We start from the raw sequence: 22,299 nt of genomic DNA, 5'->3' as shown, positions 1-22,299 counted from the left end.
TTCCTCCTTTCCGTGTTGCTTAGGCTTGCACAAATTCTTGCATTGTTTTGGAGAAAGGGATAAATGAAAGTTGTCACGCTAAATTTCTCCTGTATGATTAACCTAATAGAAAACTTCCCTGGAAAATCTATTGAACTTTTCTTAGCTCATACTAAGAAAAAAATGTAATCACTGCACACATAAATCCTGGATACTTTCATATTTTTGCATGTGGAAAACATTATTATATTTTTATAGCTGGTCATACTGAGATTTTTAGAGAATAGCGAGATTCACTCGTTTTGTTGCCAACAAAGAGCATATCGTTCTGCTAAGCCTGAATGGGGAATGAGACAATTACACTGCCCACTTCTCCACTCTCAATGTGGCCAACTTGTCGTATCTACAAGACAGTACATGCTGGATACAGTTTTGGTGCACGTTGCCATTATCCTAAGGATAATCTGTTCAAATGTAGCATTTTGTAATTATGTTTTTGGAATAAGCTTAGTAAGAGGAGAATGGGGAGCAACACAGCCCTTTCCCTTTGTTGGCTGTGTGAGTCTCATGAAGGGGTTTGAACTTTCCTTAAGTGGCATCTGTGATCTTCCAACTAATCCAGCATGGTGCCAATCCATCATCTGCTGGTTTGTGACCCGTAATTAAGGGCTACTTAGACATAGTCAGGAAAGGAGGTGAAGCTGTGGGACACAGCTGAAAGGCAAAAATTAAAGACCTGACTAATGTTTTTCAGCATCTGGAGAGTATATGTTGGAAATACGTATTTGATTATTCACTACTGCTTATGGCAGGGGAGCCCTGCACACTGAAACCACTTTAAAGTGAAGGGCATTTTGCCTGAAAGGGATTACAATATCTGTCCCCCGTGTCTCTTTGTGCAGCTAGCAGTAAGCGGGATATAACCAGGGGACCTGGAATGATGCCATGCTACTCTTATTAGCCAAATGTGAGTGACAAAGAAAAGTAGAAAGCACCAGAACATAAGAAGAAAACAGCAGTAATACTTAGCATTGTAAATAGAGGAGACTTAAATGTGCACAAACAAAGTGGTTTATTATGATGATGACTATTCTACCTACGCTTACCTGTCCTTTTCTGATTGTATCCTGATCATATTCTTTCTTATTCTCACTGCTTTCTTTCCTCCTTTTCTTAGGCAAAGCTTGGAGATGAAATTCTTGACTACAGGGATTTGGCTGCTCTTCCTAAAAATAAAGCCATCTATAACATTGACCGCCCAGATATGATCTCCTATTCTCCATATATCAGTTACTCTTCAGATGACAGGCATAGTTACGGGGAGGTACTGAAACATGGGTATCTTTTTTACTGTGAATTTGAGAGTTTGTGCATCATTAAACATGTTGCTGAATGCCCTTAAACATGTGCATAATTTAAAGAAAACCTTAACTTTTATAACTTCAGTAAATTGACTCATGCCATTCATTCATTCACAAGGCCTTCCAAAAAAACAAGTGAGATGTTCATTTCACTTTTTTAGTTTGTGGAAATGAAAGAATTGCTTTCTGTGATCATTTTTAAAACAGATGACATGTAATTAAAATATGTTTTTCTATGAGAGGAGTTCTACATGCATGTGGTAGGAAACAGGAGCCATTGCTAATTATAATGCAAAAATCAGAAGCGAAGCCAAATGTCTGTCATGATTTTTCTAATTTATTTTTTTTTAAAGTGTACCGTGTTATTTTGGTAACACAACAATGGTATCACTTTCCTATGCACAAATATCTTTCAACTGTCCCTTACTAAAGTTCATCCTCATGTCATGCATGCATTTCAACCTATTCATATGCAGAGCTAATATTACGCAGTTTGTGCTAATGAAATCTGATTTAACATAACTTTACTAATACTAATTCTGTTTTTTTGTGAAGCATATTTGTATATAACTCCTGTCATGCAAGTTAGCTTTTCTTTCCTAACCATATCTACCTTTTGTTTGAATTTATGATTTCTTTTGTAACTTTAGATACTTTTATACAAATCAAACCTCTTATGTATACTAGGTATACTATCAAGATATATATGGTCTAGAAAGGAAGTCTGAATTGTTCTCTATAGGTGTAAGTGAATGGGTAGAAATGAATACTGTAAATAATAGCCATACTGTTTATAAAAGCCCCAGTCCTTCTATCACTTCCACCTTTTACACTTAATCCACTACTACAGTCTCAGTACTGCTCTCAGGTGAAGTGCAGCATGTATGGTTAGATCTTGTAGACTCTCTTCCAGACCCTCTCTGTACAATGCTGAACCCCAGTAGCTCTATTACGCTGCATGCTAAAAGAATTAAGATTGTATCTGGCGAAGGGTTTAAATGGTATTTAGGTTTCTGAACTCACAAAACTGAAAGCTGCTTGCTAGCTCAGAACCTATGGACTATAAACTTTTCCTTTCTACGTCAGAATTTTTGGGTGCTGATAATGTTTGCGGCCCTTCTTAGCTGCCTGTTCCCATCCAGGCTTGGCAGAGGTGACACCTAGACTTGGCAGAGATGCATAAACTAAACAACCTTCTGCCAAGCTCCTGTGAGGTCTTGCTCATTGCACCCGCTCCAAGGTGATGGTTGTAAAACCATCACACCCAGCATAAATCTGTGCTGTTGCTGGAGTGAGTTTCCCCTGCCTGCCCTCAGCATCTCTTCGGCCACTTGCTCCTCCCCTTTGCCAGAGCAAGTGCCCATACGGCTTAGGTTTCTACTGAACCCATGGCATAATCTGACTCCATGCCATCACTCAAAGGCTGGAGGTCCCACAGGTGGGACAACTGCCTGATGGTGCGGTGAAACTGCCCGTGTTGGTGGGAGCCCAGCCAGTGGCTGTGAACTGTGAGAACCTCAGCGTTGCGCTTTCAGGAGTGGGATAGAAGACAGTTGCAGTTGAGCTCTAAAAATAACAACCAGCCAAAGAAATAAAACCACAGCAAAGAGGGCTGTCTGTCAACTGCTTTTAAGGGGTAGCTTAGTGGTGAGACCACAGCAGGAGGGGTTTATTCAGACAACTGGAGTCATTGCCCATTTCAGTAAACATATAGCTTAACAGAAGATAAAAGGGACCACATCATGAATGGGGGGCTTTTCCCCTGGGGCTGTAGGAAACACCTACAGTGTTTTGCACCACCAATGCTGTCTCAGATAGGTCTGTGCTGATGTAGGCATTTGTGTCAGCAAGACTTCAGTGATATCTTAAAAAAGTGGGGTCAAGTCATCTGTTTCTAGGTACCTAAACCAGGAGGGGATGTTGGGCTGTGCTCACAATCCAACATGTACATTTTTGTGATGCTCCAGATATGTACATCCTTGATATTGCCAGGGGAAAAAATATCATAGCACTGTAGAATATCTCAAGTTGGAAGGAGCCCATAAGGATCATCGAGTTCCTGCTCACAGGTCATCCTTGAAGTCTGACAGGCTTGGTGCTATGACCGCTTCCTTGGAGAGCCTGTTCCAGTGACCAACCACCTTCTTGGTGAAAGAACCTTTTCCTAATGTCCAATCTGAACTTCCCTTGGTGCAGCTTCATTCCATTTCCTCATGTCCTATTGCTGGTCACCAGAGAGAAGAGATCACCTCAGTGAGGTCACCCCTCAGCCTTCTCTTCTCCAAGCTGAACAAACCAAGTGACCTCAGTCGTTCCTAGTAACTCTTGCCCTCGAGGCCTTTCACAATCTTGGTTGTGCTTCTGTGGACACACTCAAATAATTTGATGTCCTTATATTGAGGTGCTCAAAGCTGCACACAGCACTCAAGGTGGGGCTGCACCATTGTAGAGTGGGACAATCGCCTCCCTCAACTGGCTAGCTATGCTGTGCTTGATCCACCCCAGGACATGGCTGGCCCTTTTGGGGCTATCGACCCAGACCCCCAGATTTCTTTCTGCAGGTCTGCTCTCTGGACTCCTGTCCCCCAGTTTGTACGTATGTGTATCCTGTCTTCCAAATTTCAGCATCCTGGCTATACTTGCTGCCACAATAGTTTCAGTAGATTTCTGCTCAACTCAACAAGTTTAGACCTTAGTTTCAAAAGGAAAACGAATGAACAGCAATTTTTCAAATTACATGATGTTTAATTTAAAAGTACAGATATTTTTCTTTCCCTTAAAGCAGCCAGCTCTGAGACCAACAAAGTTCTAGTCCAGATTTAACAAGGGCTTTTTTCTGGTCTCAGGCAGTTGCTTTAAATGTGAGTTTCCCTTCTGGCAGCACTCTCTGTGGTACAGCACCACCCTCACCAGACTCAAGGGTTTTGTAGTAAAGAAATCAAGAAAAGCTTTGTATGAAATTATTAATATCTTATTCCTTATTTACTTATTTAAAAACAAATAAAAAAGAAAAATTGGCCTAACTTAATTGACAGGTGGTTTTTGTAACTGTACTGTGTTATACATGGATAATGGTATTTTAAGAGTAGTTCTTCTCACAAGTAACATCATGCATGAATTTGTATCACTAATTTGTTGTGTGTTGCTGTTTGCAGTCACCTCAGTTGCTCTCTCCAACACCTACTGAGGTAATCCCCAATGCCTTTGTACTCCTGTTCTGACCCATTTTGTGATGCGTAAACCTGGTCATATTGATAACCAGCAAAGTCTGAAATGCAGGGTTTGCCTCCTGCCTCTACAGTGCATGGGGGTTTATAATTTATGTTTTTCACAGTGTTACTTGTGTTGAATACGTGCTCTGCTTCTGGATTGTCATCTGTACACATCTATCTCCACTGTCATCCATGTTTCTGCTTTCCAAAATAAAGGTTGTATTGTGGTCACTTCTTCAAGCTCTACTAAATAAATTACACTGGGAAATATGACTTATGTTTACATTTAAAGCTGCCAGCATGAGTTGACTTAAATTAATGCTTGGCATAGCTTTCTCTTTTTTTCATTTTGTTTTTTTATTTCACAAATAGTTAATCTACTTATACTATTTGTGCACACAAACTGTTAAATCATTTGCACATACCTGAACTTCTAGGTCTGTGTATTTTGATGTGCATTAATGATCAAAGCCACTCATTGTTTCAAGAAACATCACCTTGGAAGCAGTGAAAGCATTTCACACAGCTTCCCAAATACAATTACTCAGTTACATGTCACAGGCCTGGCTAACTTTTCCATTATCCCAATTTTATGTTAAGAGAACTGTATTGCAAAATTTCAGTAATAGTGGTGAATTGCGAATTTCCCTTAAGGTTTGTAAATAACCAACTGTCGCTATAAGCGTTGGTTGAACAGAGAAGTTAACCAATAGAAATGTAATTTAATTGACAGTTTAAAAATAAAAACATGTTTTATTGAATATTGGATTTCATGAACTTGATTGGCTGTTCCTTGCAGAGACACAAAGTACACAAAAGGTAAGGTGTGAAATAATCTATATGAAATTTTGGTGGTTTGGAAGATTATAATAATTCCCTTTAAATTAGCTATCAGTTAGCAAACGGTCGTACTACCAAGTTCCAGAAGTGACACCGGTATGGAGGTTGGTGCTGCCGTGTTTCATGTTATGTGAATTCTCCAGGTTATCTAGCTTTGCCGTGCTTGCTGTCTGGATTCACCTAAAGAGGAATGGATCGATATAATTAAGTTGTCCTGATAGGAATCTGGGAGATGATGATGGGGGATAAGTAGGATCTCCTGTGTGTTTAGATGATGAATGATCCTGTGGGAGTCACACAGGTGCCTAAAGATGTCCTGGGATTCATGACAAGTGACTAGCACCTGTTATCGTGTAGCATGTCTGGAATAGGAGAGGGGAAGCATTTGATGGAGTATAGCTTTCCATAAGGGAGTATCTGCAGGTTACCTTGATTTGTTCTAGTTGAATTTAACTCAAGCCAATTCTTGCCTGTCTTAAAAGAAACAAGAAATTTGCCTTTGCTTTTATAGCTGGTTTACAAAAAATAATTTCCAGACCTAATTCACTTAGTAATGCTGTTACTGTTAAGACACTACACGCAAATTACGATTGTAATTTAACTAGCTATAGAGAGTGTGGTGTTTGGAATGGGTGTACGTGGTTTTAAGTGGTTGAAGCCAAGGTTTTAGTGGGAAATGTGTTGTATGACTTGCTTTGCACAATGCTGCAGTATTAATGCTAAAGCTGTATAAGAGTGTTTATATCAGTTACCTCACTAGTAATGACCGTAAGGTACGCTGGGCAGTTTGTAGAGCCGATACAGTTGTTTCTGTGATGTAATGAAGCCAACAAATACTGATTTTTGTGTTGCCTGTAACCATTATGCATCCATTCATATAGATACAAAGTGACCATAGTACTATCACGCTAACCCGATCTCATCTTCCGTCTTCCCTCCCATGTATGTTCAGGGAATTACACTGTCCTGAAAAAACACTTCTACAGTGTTATATTCTTTTCACGTTATATTGTCGTTTTAAATTCATGTGTGTACTGATTTTCCTGCAAACACGACTGATCTCTGATACTTGGCAAAGCTGCTTTGGTCACATTGCGGTGGAGGTGTTTATGGCCGAAAGCCACCTCATTTCATTGGATTTGCATGGAGCGTTATAACAGCATTGAATTCCATCTACATGGCACAGAAATGTGCAAAATGTTACATTCTGCCTGTTTCGGAAGTCATTTCTCTCTCCCCTAATGACGTATATTTCCTCTCATCCTCTCAGGGTGACCAAGATGACAGATCTTTCAAGCAGTACAGGACGTCAAGCCCTAGCTCTGCTGGCTCGCTGGGCTATGGTCGCTACACTCCAACCTCCCATTCTCCTCAGCATTACAGCAGACCAGGTAATTGAAAAGCAGCCTTATTTATTCTCTAGACTTTTCCACTAATTTGTCTTACGTTGTAAGTAGGGTAGACTCCGGTAGGCAGGGGTTTAAGGTGGAGTAGCAGTTCGTTGCAGTGACTTATTTACTGTGAACAGAGAGTCTCATGGGGAGAAAGGAAACAAGTGCTTCAGGAACGAGCATCTAAAAAAATGAAAACAGGCATCTAGAAAGATTGATTTGATGTATCTGTAAACAGAAGATAGAACAGTTTAAAGGACTTAATCCTGGTCCCATCCTGCCTGAAGCTACACATTCAATCCACAGCTCTTTCATGGTGCGGCATGGTAGCAGTGAATGCACACAAAACCAAGAGGGTGACAGAGTGACTTTGTATCCCTTCTTATACTGCAGGGTTATGGTCCGTGTTTCTTCTCCACAGTGCAAGAGCTGGAGGAGTGACTAGTGGTTCTAATGGCTGGATTTTGAGGGCCAAGTTGCTTGCTTTAGTTGAGAAGCTTACAGCAATGTTTATTGCAGCTCTCGGCTGTAGCGGCAGCTGCGTTGGTGTTCTTGTTGCACAGAGAGGAGGGATCACCCCTTTTAGTCTCTGTGTGGGGGCCCCATACAAAAGCACGTTTGTGTTTGGGCATTGCACATAGTTCTATCCTTAGAAACAATCAACTAAATTTTTCAAAATTCATTCCAATTTTTCTCCACTCCGTCATCTGGGTGGAAAACACAGAGCATTTGTATTATTTTCTTGGCGTCTTTTCATTTCATTGGGGATATGTTATAATTATAAACTAGTTTGGAAAATTGGGAGTTCATAATCTTTCCATTGGAAATTAAAATTTTATGGTTAACACAAATAATTTTTACAGGAATTGAATATTTGTACTACATAAAGTCTTTGAAGTGAAAATGAGAGAGAGTATCAGATCTATTAGAGAGAGGGAAGATTAGTCTCTGCTGAAGGTCTGGCAGCTGTGTCGTGCTTAAGTTTAGCTGCACACTGTTAAAGGAAGGAGGGAAGACAAAAGAAATTCTAAATTAATTCTCATGTTTTACAGATTCAGTGAAAATTTAGAAGATAGTCATTATAATTGCCACTTTTAATAATTACCGTTAGTCCTACAAAATATGTTATCAGGACATTATTACAACAAAGCAAAGATGACTTCTGAGAACGTTTTTCAAAGTACTCGATCACATGTCTAACTTTCAGAGCTCAAATAACTTCAGGATGTTTCTTCAAAGCTTAAATTAGTCATGCACTTGAGTATCCTGGTGCGTTGTGAACTAAATCCTGCCAGCGCGCACCGACGGCAAGTGAGAACTGGACCCACTCGTAGCACAGTTCTCGGCAGAGACAAGGCTCTCCCCATTTCATTTCATTAGATCCATTATAAGCATATATCATTCCCTCTTGCAGCTTTTGAATATGCAGATTTTCCCCTGAGTGCAGCTATGCTTTTTGTGGTGCCTTTTCTGGAATATTTTCTGATGCGTTACATTATCAGTATTTTCTATGATACCCTTTCTGTCTGCAGAAAGCCCGTGTCCCTTGGCCAACTGCATAGTACGGCCACTGTGAAGTTTTTAGCAATAAACAGAAGTTTTAAATATAAACTATATGTTTTCTAAGCATCAGGAGGAAAATGTTCCTGAAAAAAAGGATGGCATTGTAATTTGTGGCTTTCAGTAAGTGAACTAAATAGTTTATTTTCACTTACTCTCTGTTGCCCCCAGCTGGTACTCAGAGTCTTGGTACCAGTAGCTGCATCTCCCTGCCCCAACACCCAAGCCCTACATCTACATTCAGACATCATTACATCCCTTTCTTCAAAGGTAAGGTCCAGGAATGCAAAACCGTGCTGTGATACTGTAGACTTACTCAGATGTGTTTCACTTTTATGTCTGTGCAAGCATGGCTTCCACTTGGATAAAATTTGTCTTAATTTTGTGCAAGTGCTTTTTTGATGTATTGTGTAAGTTTTAAGAACTGAGTGGGTATGGGTTGTTTTATTTTTGCTTTTTTTCAGTGAGTGTTAAGTGTTTTTCAAAGGGGTGGAGGGAAGGGATTAGATTTTCTAATGAAAATGAGGGAGGGAAATACTTTAAAAGTCAATTTGTTCTAAAATATATTGTTTACCCTATTTTGGTGATGCTAAATAAATATAACAAGCTTATATGTTGGATCCAACATTGGATGATCAGTTATCTAACCTTCTAACCTACATTTAGGGATTTTTCATGTTATTTGTAGCATTACCAAAAGTTATGCCAGATAAGCTGGTTAAATCAATATACCTGCACTGATTAGCAAATAGTGTTATAAAACAGTGTAAGTGATTCTAGTCTCCTTGCCAATGATTTTTTTTTTGCAGTGGATGTTAACTTTTAATGACTTCCATGTTGCGGATGTGAGACAGTAACAAGAAATGCCAAGGACTTTTGAGGCAAAGGCTATTTTTTTTTTAGCTAGTTAGTTTATTGTCAGAAAGAGAAGACATTCAGCTACCACATGTATCTTCCCCTGAGTCTGTCCTCTCTAGTAACAATACAAGTGGGGAGGAGACATGAATGATGAATGCCAAACGTTTTCAGTGCCTGTTCCTTGACTCTCATGTACTGTTTGATTTAATAAAGCAAAACTGTTCTTCTTGCCTTCATAACCAGTACAGAAAAGGAAGTGACCCTCTGCAGGAACCGGACTTGCAAACTCAAATGAATAGCAGGCGCTCATCACCTTTGGAAAAAATAACTAATGCATCTTCATTGGGCCCTAATGCATCCAGAAACAGTTCTGCCCAAAGTTAACTGAATTTCACTGGTATAAGCAGGAACAGAATCAGGCTCGAGTCTCCCAAATGTGATCCCTGAGAGAAAATTTCGGAAGAAAAAGCTGATGAGATTAAACTGATTGTTGCCATTTTAAAATCTACCTGCAAAACTCCTTCCCCACACCCTGGGTGGTGGGAACATTTCTTGGGAGGCTGGCACACGCCCTGGTATTCCCTGAGGCGCCGCGTGAACAATTTTTTGATCTGCCCTCTGAATTTGGGTGATATCATCCAGCCTGATGTACTGAGTAACAAAAACCTCTTCAGTGTGCTGCAGTGCACGATATCACTGTATGGAAAGCTCTTACTCGAAAGCCCACCTGCAGTTGCTTAGCAGCATTCCTGGTAAAATGAGTTTCTGTTTGGTGCTCCCCGCTCTTGCTCAGAGCAGCAGCGATTACTTTGTGCTGCTGTTTGGGGGAAGAAGTCCTCAAGTGGCGGCTCCTTGTGCCCAAACAATTGTTTTAGTAGTGTGATCAAAATTATAATGTTTTGCAAGTCTGCAGCTCTTTTTATCAAGGAGCTAAAATATTTTGCAAGCGGTAGCTTACAGTCCCTCACAGCGCTCCTGTGAGGCAGGCAAGCCTGTTTATACTTTCCCTGTGTAGGTAATCCTGAGCCCTGCAGAGGTTGTATGGATTATCCGCTGTTTTACACCGAGTTAACATCTCAGTCCGAAAGGAGTCAGAAGATTTGCCCCCATCCTCTTCACGTTCTCTGAATGCTTTTCTCTGAGTTGCAGACCGTATTTTTTCCTTATCTTGAGAAGCCTTTTGAGGGCGTCAGTGTGCTGTTTTTTTCTTTTCAAAGTGGTTAGTGTGGGGAGAGTAGGATTGTAGAAATAGTTCCTTTGTATCCAGACCAAGGTTAACGTTGCCACTTCAGTTTTAAAAAAGTGAAGTCACACTCATTTAAAAAATTTTGATTAAATCCCAAAATAAAACACTGCTTAATAATGCTAGCTTATTATCTTTGTAAGAACAGCACTCCACAATTGTCATTAAAAATATTTCTTCAAGCTTTCAGGAGACACAAATGTTACTACCCTAGGGAAATTAAAACAGGCAGAATCTTCCTTTTGACTTTACTGGGTTTGCATCATATTCTTTCTGAGAATTACATGGTCCATCATTTTTCCAGTGAAAAATATGATTACTGAGTTCCTGTTCTTTCTTCAGTATACTCTAGTCTATCTCCCATGAAATGTAATAGGATGAGCTATTCTTTATCATGCAGACAAATGATTTGGTTGTGCTCTTTTAAGGATTTTTTTTTTTTGTCTTGCAAATGTCTCTTCAAAATAAATCCTGTGCAACCTCACTTTGAGAAAGCTTCACAGTTCGTGCCCTTGCGAATCACAGGGTGTGATATTCTAAGTACCAACGCTTGGTGTAACTCTTCCTCTTGAGGTGATGGAGTCAGTGAGTGTACAGGCTGTGCTGAGCCCTACTGAAAAAATGCTTACTAAAATGTGGTGGAAAGTATCTTGCCTTTCTAGTGCAGGAGCACAGCTTCCAAAGCCCGTTTCATTTGGCTTTGAAAGCTTGAAAAGAATTAGTCATCAAACTTCAAAAAACTTTAATGTACCATGTGCAGAGATACTAAAGGATCCAGTTTCGGGAGTAGGCTCTGACATCTCCCTCATTAGGCCAGTGGTATCTGTTTGTTGTTCAATCCTCAACTCAGACAGCTCTTACTGTAACTTGTTATCAAATCTCCCATCCTCCCAGATAAGATGAAAGCTGACTAGGAAGGAGGTATAAACAATATGATACTTTTCCTGACAATCCCTTGAAAAGGGAGCATGGTCTGAGCTCTGGTCAGTTGGCTCCATGCACACAAGGTTAAAAGAGCAGCCTACCCTCTCAGCAGCCAAAAGACACAAGGAAGTTTTTGTGGTTGACACTCAAGTTCAAAGCAAACCTTTCCAGATTCTTTCCAAGTTAAACAAAATCCAGGGAAGAATTCATGATTCTGGTTTTTCAGTCTGCACTGACCAGTAGAGCAGATCACAGCCTGCAGCTCCTTGTGGCAAAAGACAAAACCAGAAGTTTGAAAAATATCTCTCTCGGGTAGTTTTATTTTCCCTGAGACCTTGTTTGAAGTTCTTCAATGTATACCAGGCAAACCTTGAAAGAGACAAATTCTTGGCAAAGTTTCATTTTAGAGATTTTTTTTTTTTTTTTACAGGCTAGATTAAATGACTGACTGGAGTTCCTACACATGAAATTTCTACATTGGTCTTTAGTTTGCTTTATGGTTAACTACATAAATTTTGTATGCAAAATGTAAAATGCAGCTGCTTTTTTGTGTTTGTCCAGATCAATGGCAGAGTTATAAATACAATTTAAATGCGCATCAGCTTGTATGAGTGGGCTGCAAGAAGAACCTTTTCCCTCGTTTCATCCTTAATTCTTCCCTTTCGAGCAAGTTAGAGGGGATGGCTTTGCAAATCGCTCCACCGAGGTGATCCTTACATTAAGCAGTTCATGGATTTTCTGTCCCCTGGTACTTGTGCTTGCATCCTGTTCTCCTACAACTGATTCCTCTCAATCAGTACTTCCTCCCGATTCCCCGCTGACACTCTATCCCTGTCCCTCAAGAATGACTCTCTATGTATGTACAATGCCAGCATCTTGGGATCACTGCTCAGTGAAGTAATTATTCATGCCAGTCATATATGAATATGAGGTTTTAATAATACACTAATTTTAAGCAAATCAGGAATTGATACACTGTGAAAGTCACCTGACAACTTTCCTTTTCTTTTAAGTTAAAAAATTCCAAAAGTAACATCACTTTGGGATGAAGATTTTTTTAAGGTTCTTGGAGTTTTAAAGGACCTTACTTAAATAAGTGTCTATCACTGCTCTTTGCATTCAAAGTTGGAGTGACACTGAGGCTTCTTCCACTTTGTAGGGGTGGCCAAGCATCTGGGCAGCAAGCAGCAAAGAAAGAGGGAATTAACAAACGTGCAGTGAAAACCTGTCACCGTTTCTTTCCTTCCAAAGACAAAGCAGGAATCAAGAAACTGAGTAACAGCGTGGTTCCTTGTCTGAGGACAACTTGACTGGTAGCTGGTGGTGACGCACCATGCTTTTAGTAATGCCATAATCCTTCCCTTACTTTTTGGAAGGGCCATAGGCTAACAGCATGTGCAGTTGTAATTTCACTTTCTCAACTGCTCTGATTACCTCTTCTGTTTTTTTTTCAACAAGAAATCACGATTATTGAGTACACAGTGGTAATGTCTGAATACCTTTCGAGTTTTAATTTTGCACCAACTATGAAAATAACAGACACAAAGTTTAGAACGAATTTAGAATTGTCATGAGATACGCAGCACGCTCTTCTGACCTCTTCTGGCTTGCTTTTCCTCCTGTCGAACTCAGTGGCGCTACCCAGTTGATTTCAGTGGTGCGTGTCAAGGCTGGCTTTGGTGACAGACCGATAACCACGCGTCCACTGCTTGTCAAGAGAGGCATGGGTTCAGCAGAGGCCACCTCCATGGGCATGGCCTAGGCAGTTATGGTAATCCAGTAGTTTTATGGTTATAAAACTTCCCCTCCCTGAAGGCAGAACTCAGTTACAGGTCTAGTGCTCCGAGCTGCTGCACTTTCTTTACCCCCCAAAAAACTTGCTGTAATTTCATCGTTACTAGCCATTAAATTTGTGCTCCATCCACACTAAAACAATAACAGCGAATTAACAACCATTTTGTGTAAGAATAAATGTCATGTTTGGCTTCCAGTTGCTTAACAGTGCTGTAAATTATATGGATTTTACAAGTCCCAAAAAAGTAGAGCTTTACTTTTTTGTTTGCCAAGCAGCACTATAATGCCATAGAGTGTGCTTCGGGGAAATTAGCTAAGAGGAAATGAATGGCACCTACTGAGCATTTGACAAAACAAGTGGGAAAATGAATATGGATCAGTCTATGTATATCTTGAAATTTGGTGAAGTGACTATGGCATTATAGATTCATGACTTGATAATCCAACTTTGTTTGCATAAATATGCTGTGGCATGTTACCTGTGGGAAAAGTTTGCAATTAAGAACCAAATTTCAACATCTGTTTTTTGTCGCCTATGTATGCAGGAATATTTGACTTAACCATAACATTTGTTTTTTGGCCTAGTCCTGCTTTGAGATAATTTGAAAAGTACTGAATGATTTCATTACTGGTTTCAGGGGCAGACTATAAGCCATAGCATTAAACTTTTCAAAAACTTGATTGAGAGATTATTCCGTTATGGCTATGCAAAATACATTACAAGATTGAGGATGTTATTATCCTTTTATTTTCTTCATTAAAGTGTTGTTAAAAGAGAAGCGTTAGATTCAAAGTGGGGCAGTTTAATCTGATATTATATATCAGATATTCATTACTGATGAGATGTTTGGAGACTTGAGCCAATACACTGTGCTGAAAAATAATGGGTTTTACAAAAACCATATATTTAAAATTGTTGGATTAACAAGTCATTCTGAACAAGCTTTTACGCTTGAAATACTCTACTTTGCTTTCCATTTTTTCTTTTATCTGCTTTCTTTGCTCTTCCCCTTGGAGGCAGTGAAAGTGGTCGGAGCACTCCAAGCTTATCCATGTACTCAGACAGCAAATCTTCACCTTCTGTCTATCAGCAGGCTCCTAGGCATTTCCATATTCCAGGTAGGCATTCACTGCTTAGCTTTTGATCTTCGATTGCTGGCACCTGTTTATTCTCTTCTGAATGTAATTTTATTTTATTTTTGCATTGATTTGTGAACTTCGAACTGCAAGAGAAGAAAACGTTTGATAAGTGAAAATCTGTTAACAGTTTAACTTGGTCTCAGAAATGAAGGAGTTAGAGAGCTGTGTGCTTACGTACATAAAAAATGCATTGGAGGAGGCAGACAGTGATGAATGCTATCGAGCCAACAAAGATACAGTTATTTATAGTGCCATTGCTTCACACGTCTGTCAAATTTGTGTGCAGGAGGGAAGGCTGAAGGGGTTTGGGGTTTTGGTTTTTTCCTTATCCATAGACTTTAAAAATAGCTGGTAGACCTTAGACCTCCAGGAGGCTCACTGTGGTTGTGTCTTTGCACATGTACTATACTGTTTTCAAGTTCACATTCAGTCAACGAGCACATTAAATTTATGTCCACACTGTTAGCTTTTTGACTGCTAAGCACATCTACTTGTTCAATGGAATAGTTTATTTATGTTTAGCTTCTGGGGTTAATGTTTCTATAAACACACGGTAATTAGGAGTTGTATCTGCTGAAGTCTGCGGTACTAAGTAAATCTGTTGTCCGTACAACATGATATGGGAACCCTAGACTGTGCCTCTGGGGGCTTTCAAAAAATTCCTGGAAAGCCGGGTTAGCTATACAATTCAAAATTAAGACAAACTATAGAATTTCCTATAAGAATATTGGGCATTTCCAGTATAAGCATCTATATCTGAACATGTACATTTTCTTCATAATTAATGGAGAAAGTCCTCTTTCAAGTGTGATTATAGTCTGCTGTGCCTGTATATGGATTTTAAGTACTGAGTGTAGCCAGTTTCTTTGTTGTCTATGAAGTATACATTAGTAGTGCAGACGTAACCACCTATGTTTCAGCAAATGAATGCCATTCAAGGTGTCCTAAAGCATTTTGAGGGACTTACGGGTGATTATACTGCAGAGGCAGGCATAGCCAATGTTTTAAATGTATAAAGATGGTGGGTAAGGCTTCATTCTCTTGTAATAACGAGTGAATGACAAGCCACTGAGTGAATGCGTAGTCTTTGCTGAAGTGTTTGCATTTTTAGTGTTGTTGAGAGGAGACAAGAGCAGCATGGTCTGAACTGCTTGCTTACTCTCTTATTCTTTCCTTTCTCTTTCCTTTTTCTCAGACACTGGCGTAAAAGATAACATCTATAGGAAACCTCCTATCTACAAACAGCATGGTACAGTCTGCTTTTCTCCGTGGCACTTTTCTCTACATGTCCTTGTAAAGAAATGCTATTGACTTCTGAATTAGTTTGCTGTAGCCTTCACATTTCATTATGTCCCCACAATCTCAAATAGAAAAGGAAAAAAAGTAATGTGAAAATTAAATAGCATTTTATATAAGATGATATCCAAGGATTCAGTAAGTTCTCTAAAACCGGGATAATGATATTTTGATTTGTCTTGGTAATTCAGAGCTGATAGTAACTTGTAAGCAATTTTCTTATTTATGGAATGATATAAAACATGTAACTGTAGGAAGTTGTTCTTCTCTTTTCAGACCGTGTCTTGGTGTATCTAGTTTTTGTAAATAATTCTGACTTCTACACTGCTGGGGAAAAAAATGTTCATTGATAAGTGGTGTGTATGAAATACCTATTTTTCATCTGCAAGTTGTTCAAGATGTAAAATATCAGGAACAAATGTGATCACACCATGGCAGTGAGGAGCAAATTCAGTAGCTGATAACATTGGCAAGATATGATTGGAAAAACTTTGGTAAACCCAGCAACAAAATTGTTGTCTGAGTTTCTAAAGAACAGAAAGAAATATGCGATGTTTTATACCACTGAGGATCTGACTTAAGACTCTAGTAAATGTAAAAAATAGAAATACGAAGTCTGCATTCTTCTCTTATTATTTTTGCTGTATATCTCACTGATTAACATCAATGGAATTTCCATATTGGTGTCAGTTCCTACTGTGTTCTCAGTGGTGTTTGACAATGATCTTGGTTTATGGTACAGGCTTAGTAATACAGAATTCATTTTTCTAAACTGAATTCCATTGTTAATCTTTGAATCAAATATGTATGGATTCTGCTGTAATAGGGTGCCTGAGAGGTGCAGAAGTACACTTCTGATTAAGAGTCATGACTGGGGTACTCCTGTACTCAGAAGCAAAGGACAATAATAAAATAAGTAACATAAATCTGCCCCAAACCAAAAATTGTATTTTAATAATGATTACTCCCCATCTTGGGAATGAATGAGAGAATAAAATAAACATGAGAGATGTTTATCACAAAGTGAGCGGTAGCTACGGCACTTTGGGGATGAAAGCTTGTATCTTTGGGGATGCAGATGGGAGAGCAAAGCTGTGCCACTCTTCATGGCAAGGGCTGGTCCAGTCTGTGCCTGCCAGCTGTGTCTGTTGGAGCAACTCCTCCCATCCTCTTACCTTCTGCAGCACTGTCTGCACAGAGGTGACCTCCCATGTTGTATGTGAGAGTGAGAAAGCTCTGTGTGTCTGTTCTCCCTGGCTTTAGCTGATAGCTGAAAACTTCCTGTGAGTGAAAGGTTAGGGAACTGCAGATACATCACTGGCTTCAGGGTCATAACAAGGAAAATACATTTTGCGCATTTTTCTTTTGTGGTAACAGGAGGCTTTAACTCATTTTATAATACCCAATTAACATAGTTTTAAAAAGGTTGCTTTTATGTAGTTAATCATTTTTTACTATCTTTCACGGAAAACAAGTTATTTCTGTTTTGGATGAAGTTCTAGTTTGGATCTGATACAGTAATTGGAGAAAGAAAATTGTCAACTGATGTCTCCCAACTGAGTGAGTCAGCCTGTGCACGTTCGCAGTGACTGGTGCTTCACGCTAAAGTAACTGCGCATTCAAATCATCCAGAGTTAGGTAACCTCTGTGGTTTTCTGGGTATGGTTTTGAGCAAAGTCAGACTCGCTGACGTTTCAGTGCACTTTTAGGTGTTGGTCTTTGATGTACGTTTTCTGCTCACAATATCCTAATCTTGGACAAACTAATGTTACCCCTAAGGCAAAGAGATAGTATCTGTTTGGTTTAGTGCTTGATTTAATGTAATCTGCCAACCTTATAGTCTGCTCAAGCTCTCTAATTCCTTCTTGTCTTTAGATATACAAATCATTTGAGGCAAATACTCAGGCTGAGCAAAAAAAGCTACTGTCAGAGGAAAAAGTTGAGTGTTACAGTGGTCTTTGGAAAGATCATGAACAAATGCAAAGTTACAGTCATCTGGTGTAAATCAGCATAGCTTCACTGATTTACGCAAGCTGATGATATGGCTCTGATGTCCCGTATCTTGGCTGCGTCATTTAATGTTACAGATATTTTTGGTTTGCAAAGATGATTCTAAGCAGCAGCAGCTTTTTTTCTGTTCCAGGCCAGGCATTTTTATATCAGTTTTCCATCCTTCAGATATGCAGCTGAAGTCTGGTTTATGTCAGTTTTGCACTGCTCTATGGAGTTGTTCCTTGTAATCACTGGAGTGAGCAGAGAATTAAATTATTGAGTCAGCAATCTCTATGGGTTAACAAGAATATATGTTTTAAACTTTCTTTTATAGATTATAGGTGTTCTGAAAAGTTGTGTTGAAAATACATGCTCATTTTCCTACTGAAGAGCAAAACATTATTTTCTCTAACTCAAAACCAGAAAAAAATCAATGAACTTTCCTTCCAATAAATAAATAAACGAATAAATAAAATTTATATTTGATTGTGGAAGAGCTAAAGCACGGACACATGAGCAGCTGATGATTCAGCTCCTCAAGCTAATGGGACACTGAACTGGTACATGATGAAAAGGAGCCAGAGAACATTCCTTCATTGAAGAGACCAAGTTTGAACAAACAAGCACAAAAATGTTCTTTAAAACAAAAAGGGCAAGAAGCTCTTCCAGAACATTTGGCTTTAAAAGGTTTCAGTTACAGCAGTGCCCAACAGATTTGCTGTAGCTACAGCTCTGTGTTTCTATTATAAACACCCAACTGCAGAATGAAAAAAGGTGGTGGAAGAATGGGACATATGAGAGATCAGGCTGAGAGCTGGGGTCGGAAAGTGAAGAGTGCGGGAGCCTCTGTGGCTGTTCGTGTGTGTGTGCGTGTTCATGTTTCAGAAATAGTTTAACATAGTTCAAAGCTTAAAAAAAAAAATGAAGAGGTTTGCTCTTCTGCAATATTAGCACTGATCCATGTGAAACATTGGGGTTCACAGCAGAACTGGGTGTCCCTTGTAGCAGTGAAGCTAATGCTCAGTACTGATGAAATTCAGGCCACTTGGATTTCTCTGCCAACCATGTGTTGTAGAAGCACTCTCAGGAACTCGGAAGGGGCCAGTCTTCATGGCCCCTGTTGGTTGAATAATGCTTTGGATTAAACTTGGTTTGTTATCCTTTGAAAATGTCAACATCTTGAAACAAAAACAATTTCCAAAAACACATCAGAATCTCTATATGGATTTCTGATTTAGTGAGAGCAAGATCCATACATGTAACCTGGAACAACATGTTGACTGGTGTTTTAGGGTGTGCTCCCTAAATATCAGTGAGCCAGGATTAAATCTTTCTTGCAACGCAGAGACTTTATTCTTCATCTGTCATATATGGATATTTCTTTCTATTTCTTTCTTAGAGAAGCAGCTTGCCATCTTGGGAAAATGCCCTTGTCAGGATGCTGTTAGCTAACTGTAAAAACCTTGAGTTTTTTCATAATGCTACTTTTATTTTATGGCCCAGTTTTGTTTTGCCACATAAAATTGAGAAAAAAACTCCACCCTCTACAGTTACAGATTTTCACCTCTAACCCATACATTTTTTTCCTTACTGCAATTTGTCAAGTATCACCTCCTCAACAAAACCAGTTAAGGTCTGCATGGGAGCTGTGTAATGGCACCAGAAAATAAAACTGAATAGCGCTGAAATGCTAATGGTGGGGGCCTTTTGCCCGTTGTAGTTCAGATGCAGGGCAGGTCCTCTGCAAACACGCTGGACGGGGGAATGGAGATGGCAGAGTTGTTCCCAACTTTGCTGGGAGCGTTGCAGCACTTCTAACAGCACAACTTGATCTCCTCCTCACCTCTGTCTCCGAGAGTCTAATCTGAGCCTTAACTTTTGTATTACCATACTATTTTTATTATTAATAAATATGTTTTCTGACTGCATTGTGTTGTATGGGGCTCTTGTGTTGCCCTTGTACTCAGGCATTGCAGACAAACCCCCTGTTATGATGACTTCTCATGGACTTAAAATTGTGCTAGATCATTGCATTACTCCAGTTTTGTGCCATTAAACTCTCCCCAAACAGCACAGAGCAATACAAAGGCAAGTAGGACTCAAATTTTGGGACTTCATCTGAAATGCTGTGAAATCCAGAACAAAATATTTCTGTAAGATTCTGAGGTGTAACTCAGTGTGTGGAACATAAAAGACAAGGAAAACCCCATTTGATGGTTGTGAACCATCTAATGAATAGCTTTTAAGATGTCAGTTTTGAGTTTTTCTTCCCAGCAAGTTGGAAAGCTACAAGAAAATAAACCAACAGTAAAATATCAGCAATTCCCCAAACATAGTTACTTCCTAAAAAGATAGATTCAAAGTCCAGCAAGAATAGATTCTGTAAATTCACTGTGTGTCTGAAGGATGGGTATTACTGTAACCAATTTCAAAATGATTTTAGGTAACTCTGTGAAACCATAGCTCTACACATTGAATTTTCTGACCAGCTGTTTTGGGTTTTTTTGGTTGTTTCTTTTTCCTCTCTTAAAAATATTTGGAACATAACCACAGTCAAAACAGATGACAAAAAAATGTAATCTGTTCTAATTTTTAAAATTAATCTTCCAGCCGCAAGAAGATCAGAAGGGGAGGATGGAAGCTTGGATCAGGACAGTAAGAAGGTAATGATCAGAAAGCACAAAAGGGGTTAGTTTATTGATCTTTCTTGAAGCAACTGTTTTTTAAAACCTGTTCATACGTAAGGGTATTCTTTCTATATAACTGAAATAATAATTACTACTTTTAGGTCTTTCCAAGAAGATATAGAAAAGTTAAATCTCTCACACAGAGGGTTTAGAATCTACATTCTACAGTAGAGAAAGGAATAGGGATATTGAGATTAAGAGCAATAAGCTCAGGGATTTTCACTCAGTCTCAATATATACATTGGTGATTCAGTTCAGCCTGTGGACTTTTACTTAGTGTGCATATTAACATACAAGAAAAATGTTCACAGAAGATTAATTCTAAGAAAATTGCATAGGGCATCTTCTCAAGTGGGGGGCAGTGGGCAACTCAATTAACAGAGAAACTATCCTCAACCCACCTGTGAGTTAAAAGTTTTTGGAAGCTGTGGCGTCTAACAGGGAGTCCCACAATATAGTCAACTTTTATCATTTGATAAAGGATGGTGCAAGTTGCAATGAGCATAAAAACCCAGTCGGTTCACAAGACTTCCCAGACAGGTGAAGTAGAACTGCATTGAGATGTTGAATTCTGAATCCTATAGCAGGCTTTTACTCTCTCCAGCTAAAGACCAGTTGGCTTATTCTGAAAGGGGATATGGACACCAGAACTAATTCCCCGGATTCAGACACCCGGTCCCTGTCTCTTACTGCTGGAACCGACAGAGAAAACTTCCCGAGGATGCAGGAGGGCACGACTGCCGGCTACTCCCGTGAGTACTGCTACCCGTTTTCAGTAGGTGGGATGGTAGTGTCAGGCAGATGGTTGATTTGTGCTAATTGCTCCTTGATACAAACTACCTGTTTTGAATATTAGTGGAGCCATTTCTTCTGTATCATGATAAAGCATAAAGAACACTTTGCTCCATAGATTAATTTGGAATAGACATTTTTTTATTCTTTCTCACAATTATACCTATAAGTTCACAGAAATCTTCCAGATATATAAGCCGTTGAGCAACCAGGTGGAATAATGGGATAATTTTGTTGCTAAATACTAGACTGAAGACCATATGTCCATGTTTGCTGTCAATACCAAAAGCATGTTCTACACATTTCTTACTCCACACCTCAGCAAGTCAGGAGGTGAGGGAGGTGATCATCAGAATTGAGTCTGAATTTTACTTTTAGATTACATAATTGACAAAAAATAGGCTAAATTAATTTTAACAGATAACTGGGCCATTTCGCTCCCTGCCTCCTCCACTTCACACCATACAGCAGTAGCAGGTCATCTGGGGTAAACGAGTTGGGGAAGCAGTTTTCCAAAAGAATGCATCCAATGCGAGGCATGTCTGGCGGCAGGGCTAGGATGTCAGTCTTGTGGGCATTTTGGTAATGTGATAGCTGGCTCCATCAACTTATATTAAGGAAATTATGGCTTAGCTATGTGAGGAAGAGGAAAAACAGATGCTACAAAGTCTGTCACAAGGCTGTAACAAGATAAAGAGGAACAGTTATTTTCGATCATCAGTCTCAGTGGTCTAACTTGAGGGGATTCGATTCCTTAGTCCTCACCAGACATTGCATACATGTACATGAAGCATATTGTAGGATTCTCTGTGCAGGGGAAACTGAGTCTGACCAGCTCACACACCGAACATCCATAAGTCACTGCCCAGAAATGAACACCTAAACCTTCCATCGTAATGCGCATGTTGGGTATTTTTGGAAGCTTTCTGGAGTTGATACAATGCATCTCTACATACGTATTGAGTGAATAGTCCTTGCGTGCAAATTTTAAGTAGGGAGAAGTATGTTGCACAATGAGAACTGTCATAAAAGAACAACATAAGGTGTCGGTTTTTTTCATGAGAATATTGCTATACCTGTCAGTCTTCTATACCAGCATTTCTTTTATGTTTTTTTTATTATGGAGCTATTAAAACTAGAAATGCAAAAGATGGTTCATGCCTCTGTCAGGGTCGATATCACCTCTGTGCCAGTGCAATATAGGTTGTGTAGTTCATTTTCCATTGCTTT

At 39.4% G+C, this 22,299-nt stretch overlaps 1 protein-coding gene across 3 annotated transcripts in view; it reads left to right on the top strand.

Moving 5' to 3' along the window:
* The window catches only part of ABLIM2 (actin binding LIM protein family member 2), a 145,318-nt gene that overhangs the window by 100,176 nt on the left and 22,843 nt on the right, over positions 1-22,299 (top strand). For all 3 annotated transcript variants that reach the window (XM_054202677.1, XM_054202675.1, XM_054202676.1), the window contains exons 10-16: positions 1,157-1,303; positions 6,663-6,783; positions 8,515-8,613; positions 14,180-14,281; positions 15,498-15,551; positions 20,201-20,253; positions 20,882-21,029. In XM_054202677.1, the coding sequence (XP_054058652.1) occupies positions 1,157-1,303; positions 6,663-6,783; positions 8,515-8,613; positions 14,180-14,281; positions 15,498-15,551; positions 20,201-20,253; positions 20,882-21,029 (724 nt within the window). The remainder of the gene's footprint in view (positions 1-1,156; positions 1,304-6,662; positions 6,784-8,514; positions 8,614-14,179; positions 14,282-15,497; positions 15,552-20,200; positions 20,254-20,881; positions 21,030-22,299) is intronic.

Source organism: Rissa tridactyla, chromosome 5 (assembly GCF_028500815.1).
Source record: "Rissa tridactyla isolate bRisTri1 chromosome 5, bRisTri1.patW.cur.20221130, whole genome shotgun sequence".
Classification (NCBI taxonomy): domain Eukaryota; kingdom Metazoa; phylum Chordata; class Aves; order Charadriiformes; family Laridae; genus Rissa; species Rissa tridactyla.
The sequence above is the reverse complement of the archived record's forward strand: the minus strand, read 5'-3'. Positions and strand labels throughout refer to the sequence as shown.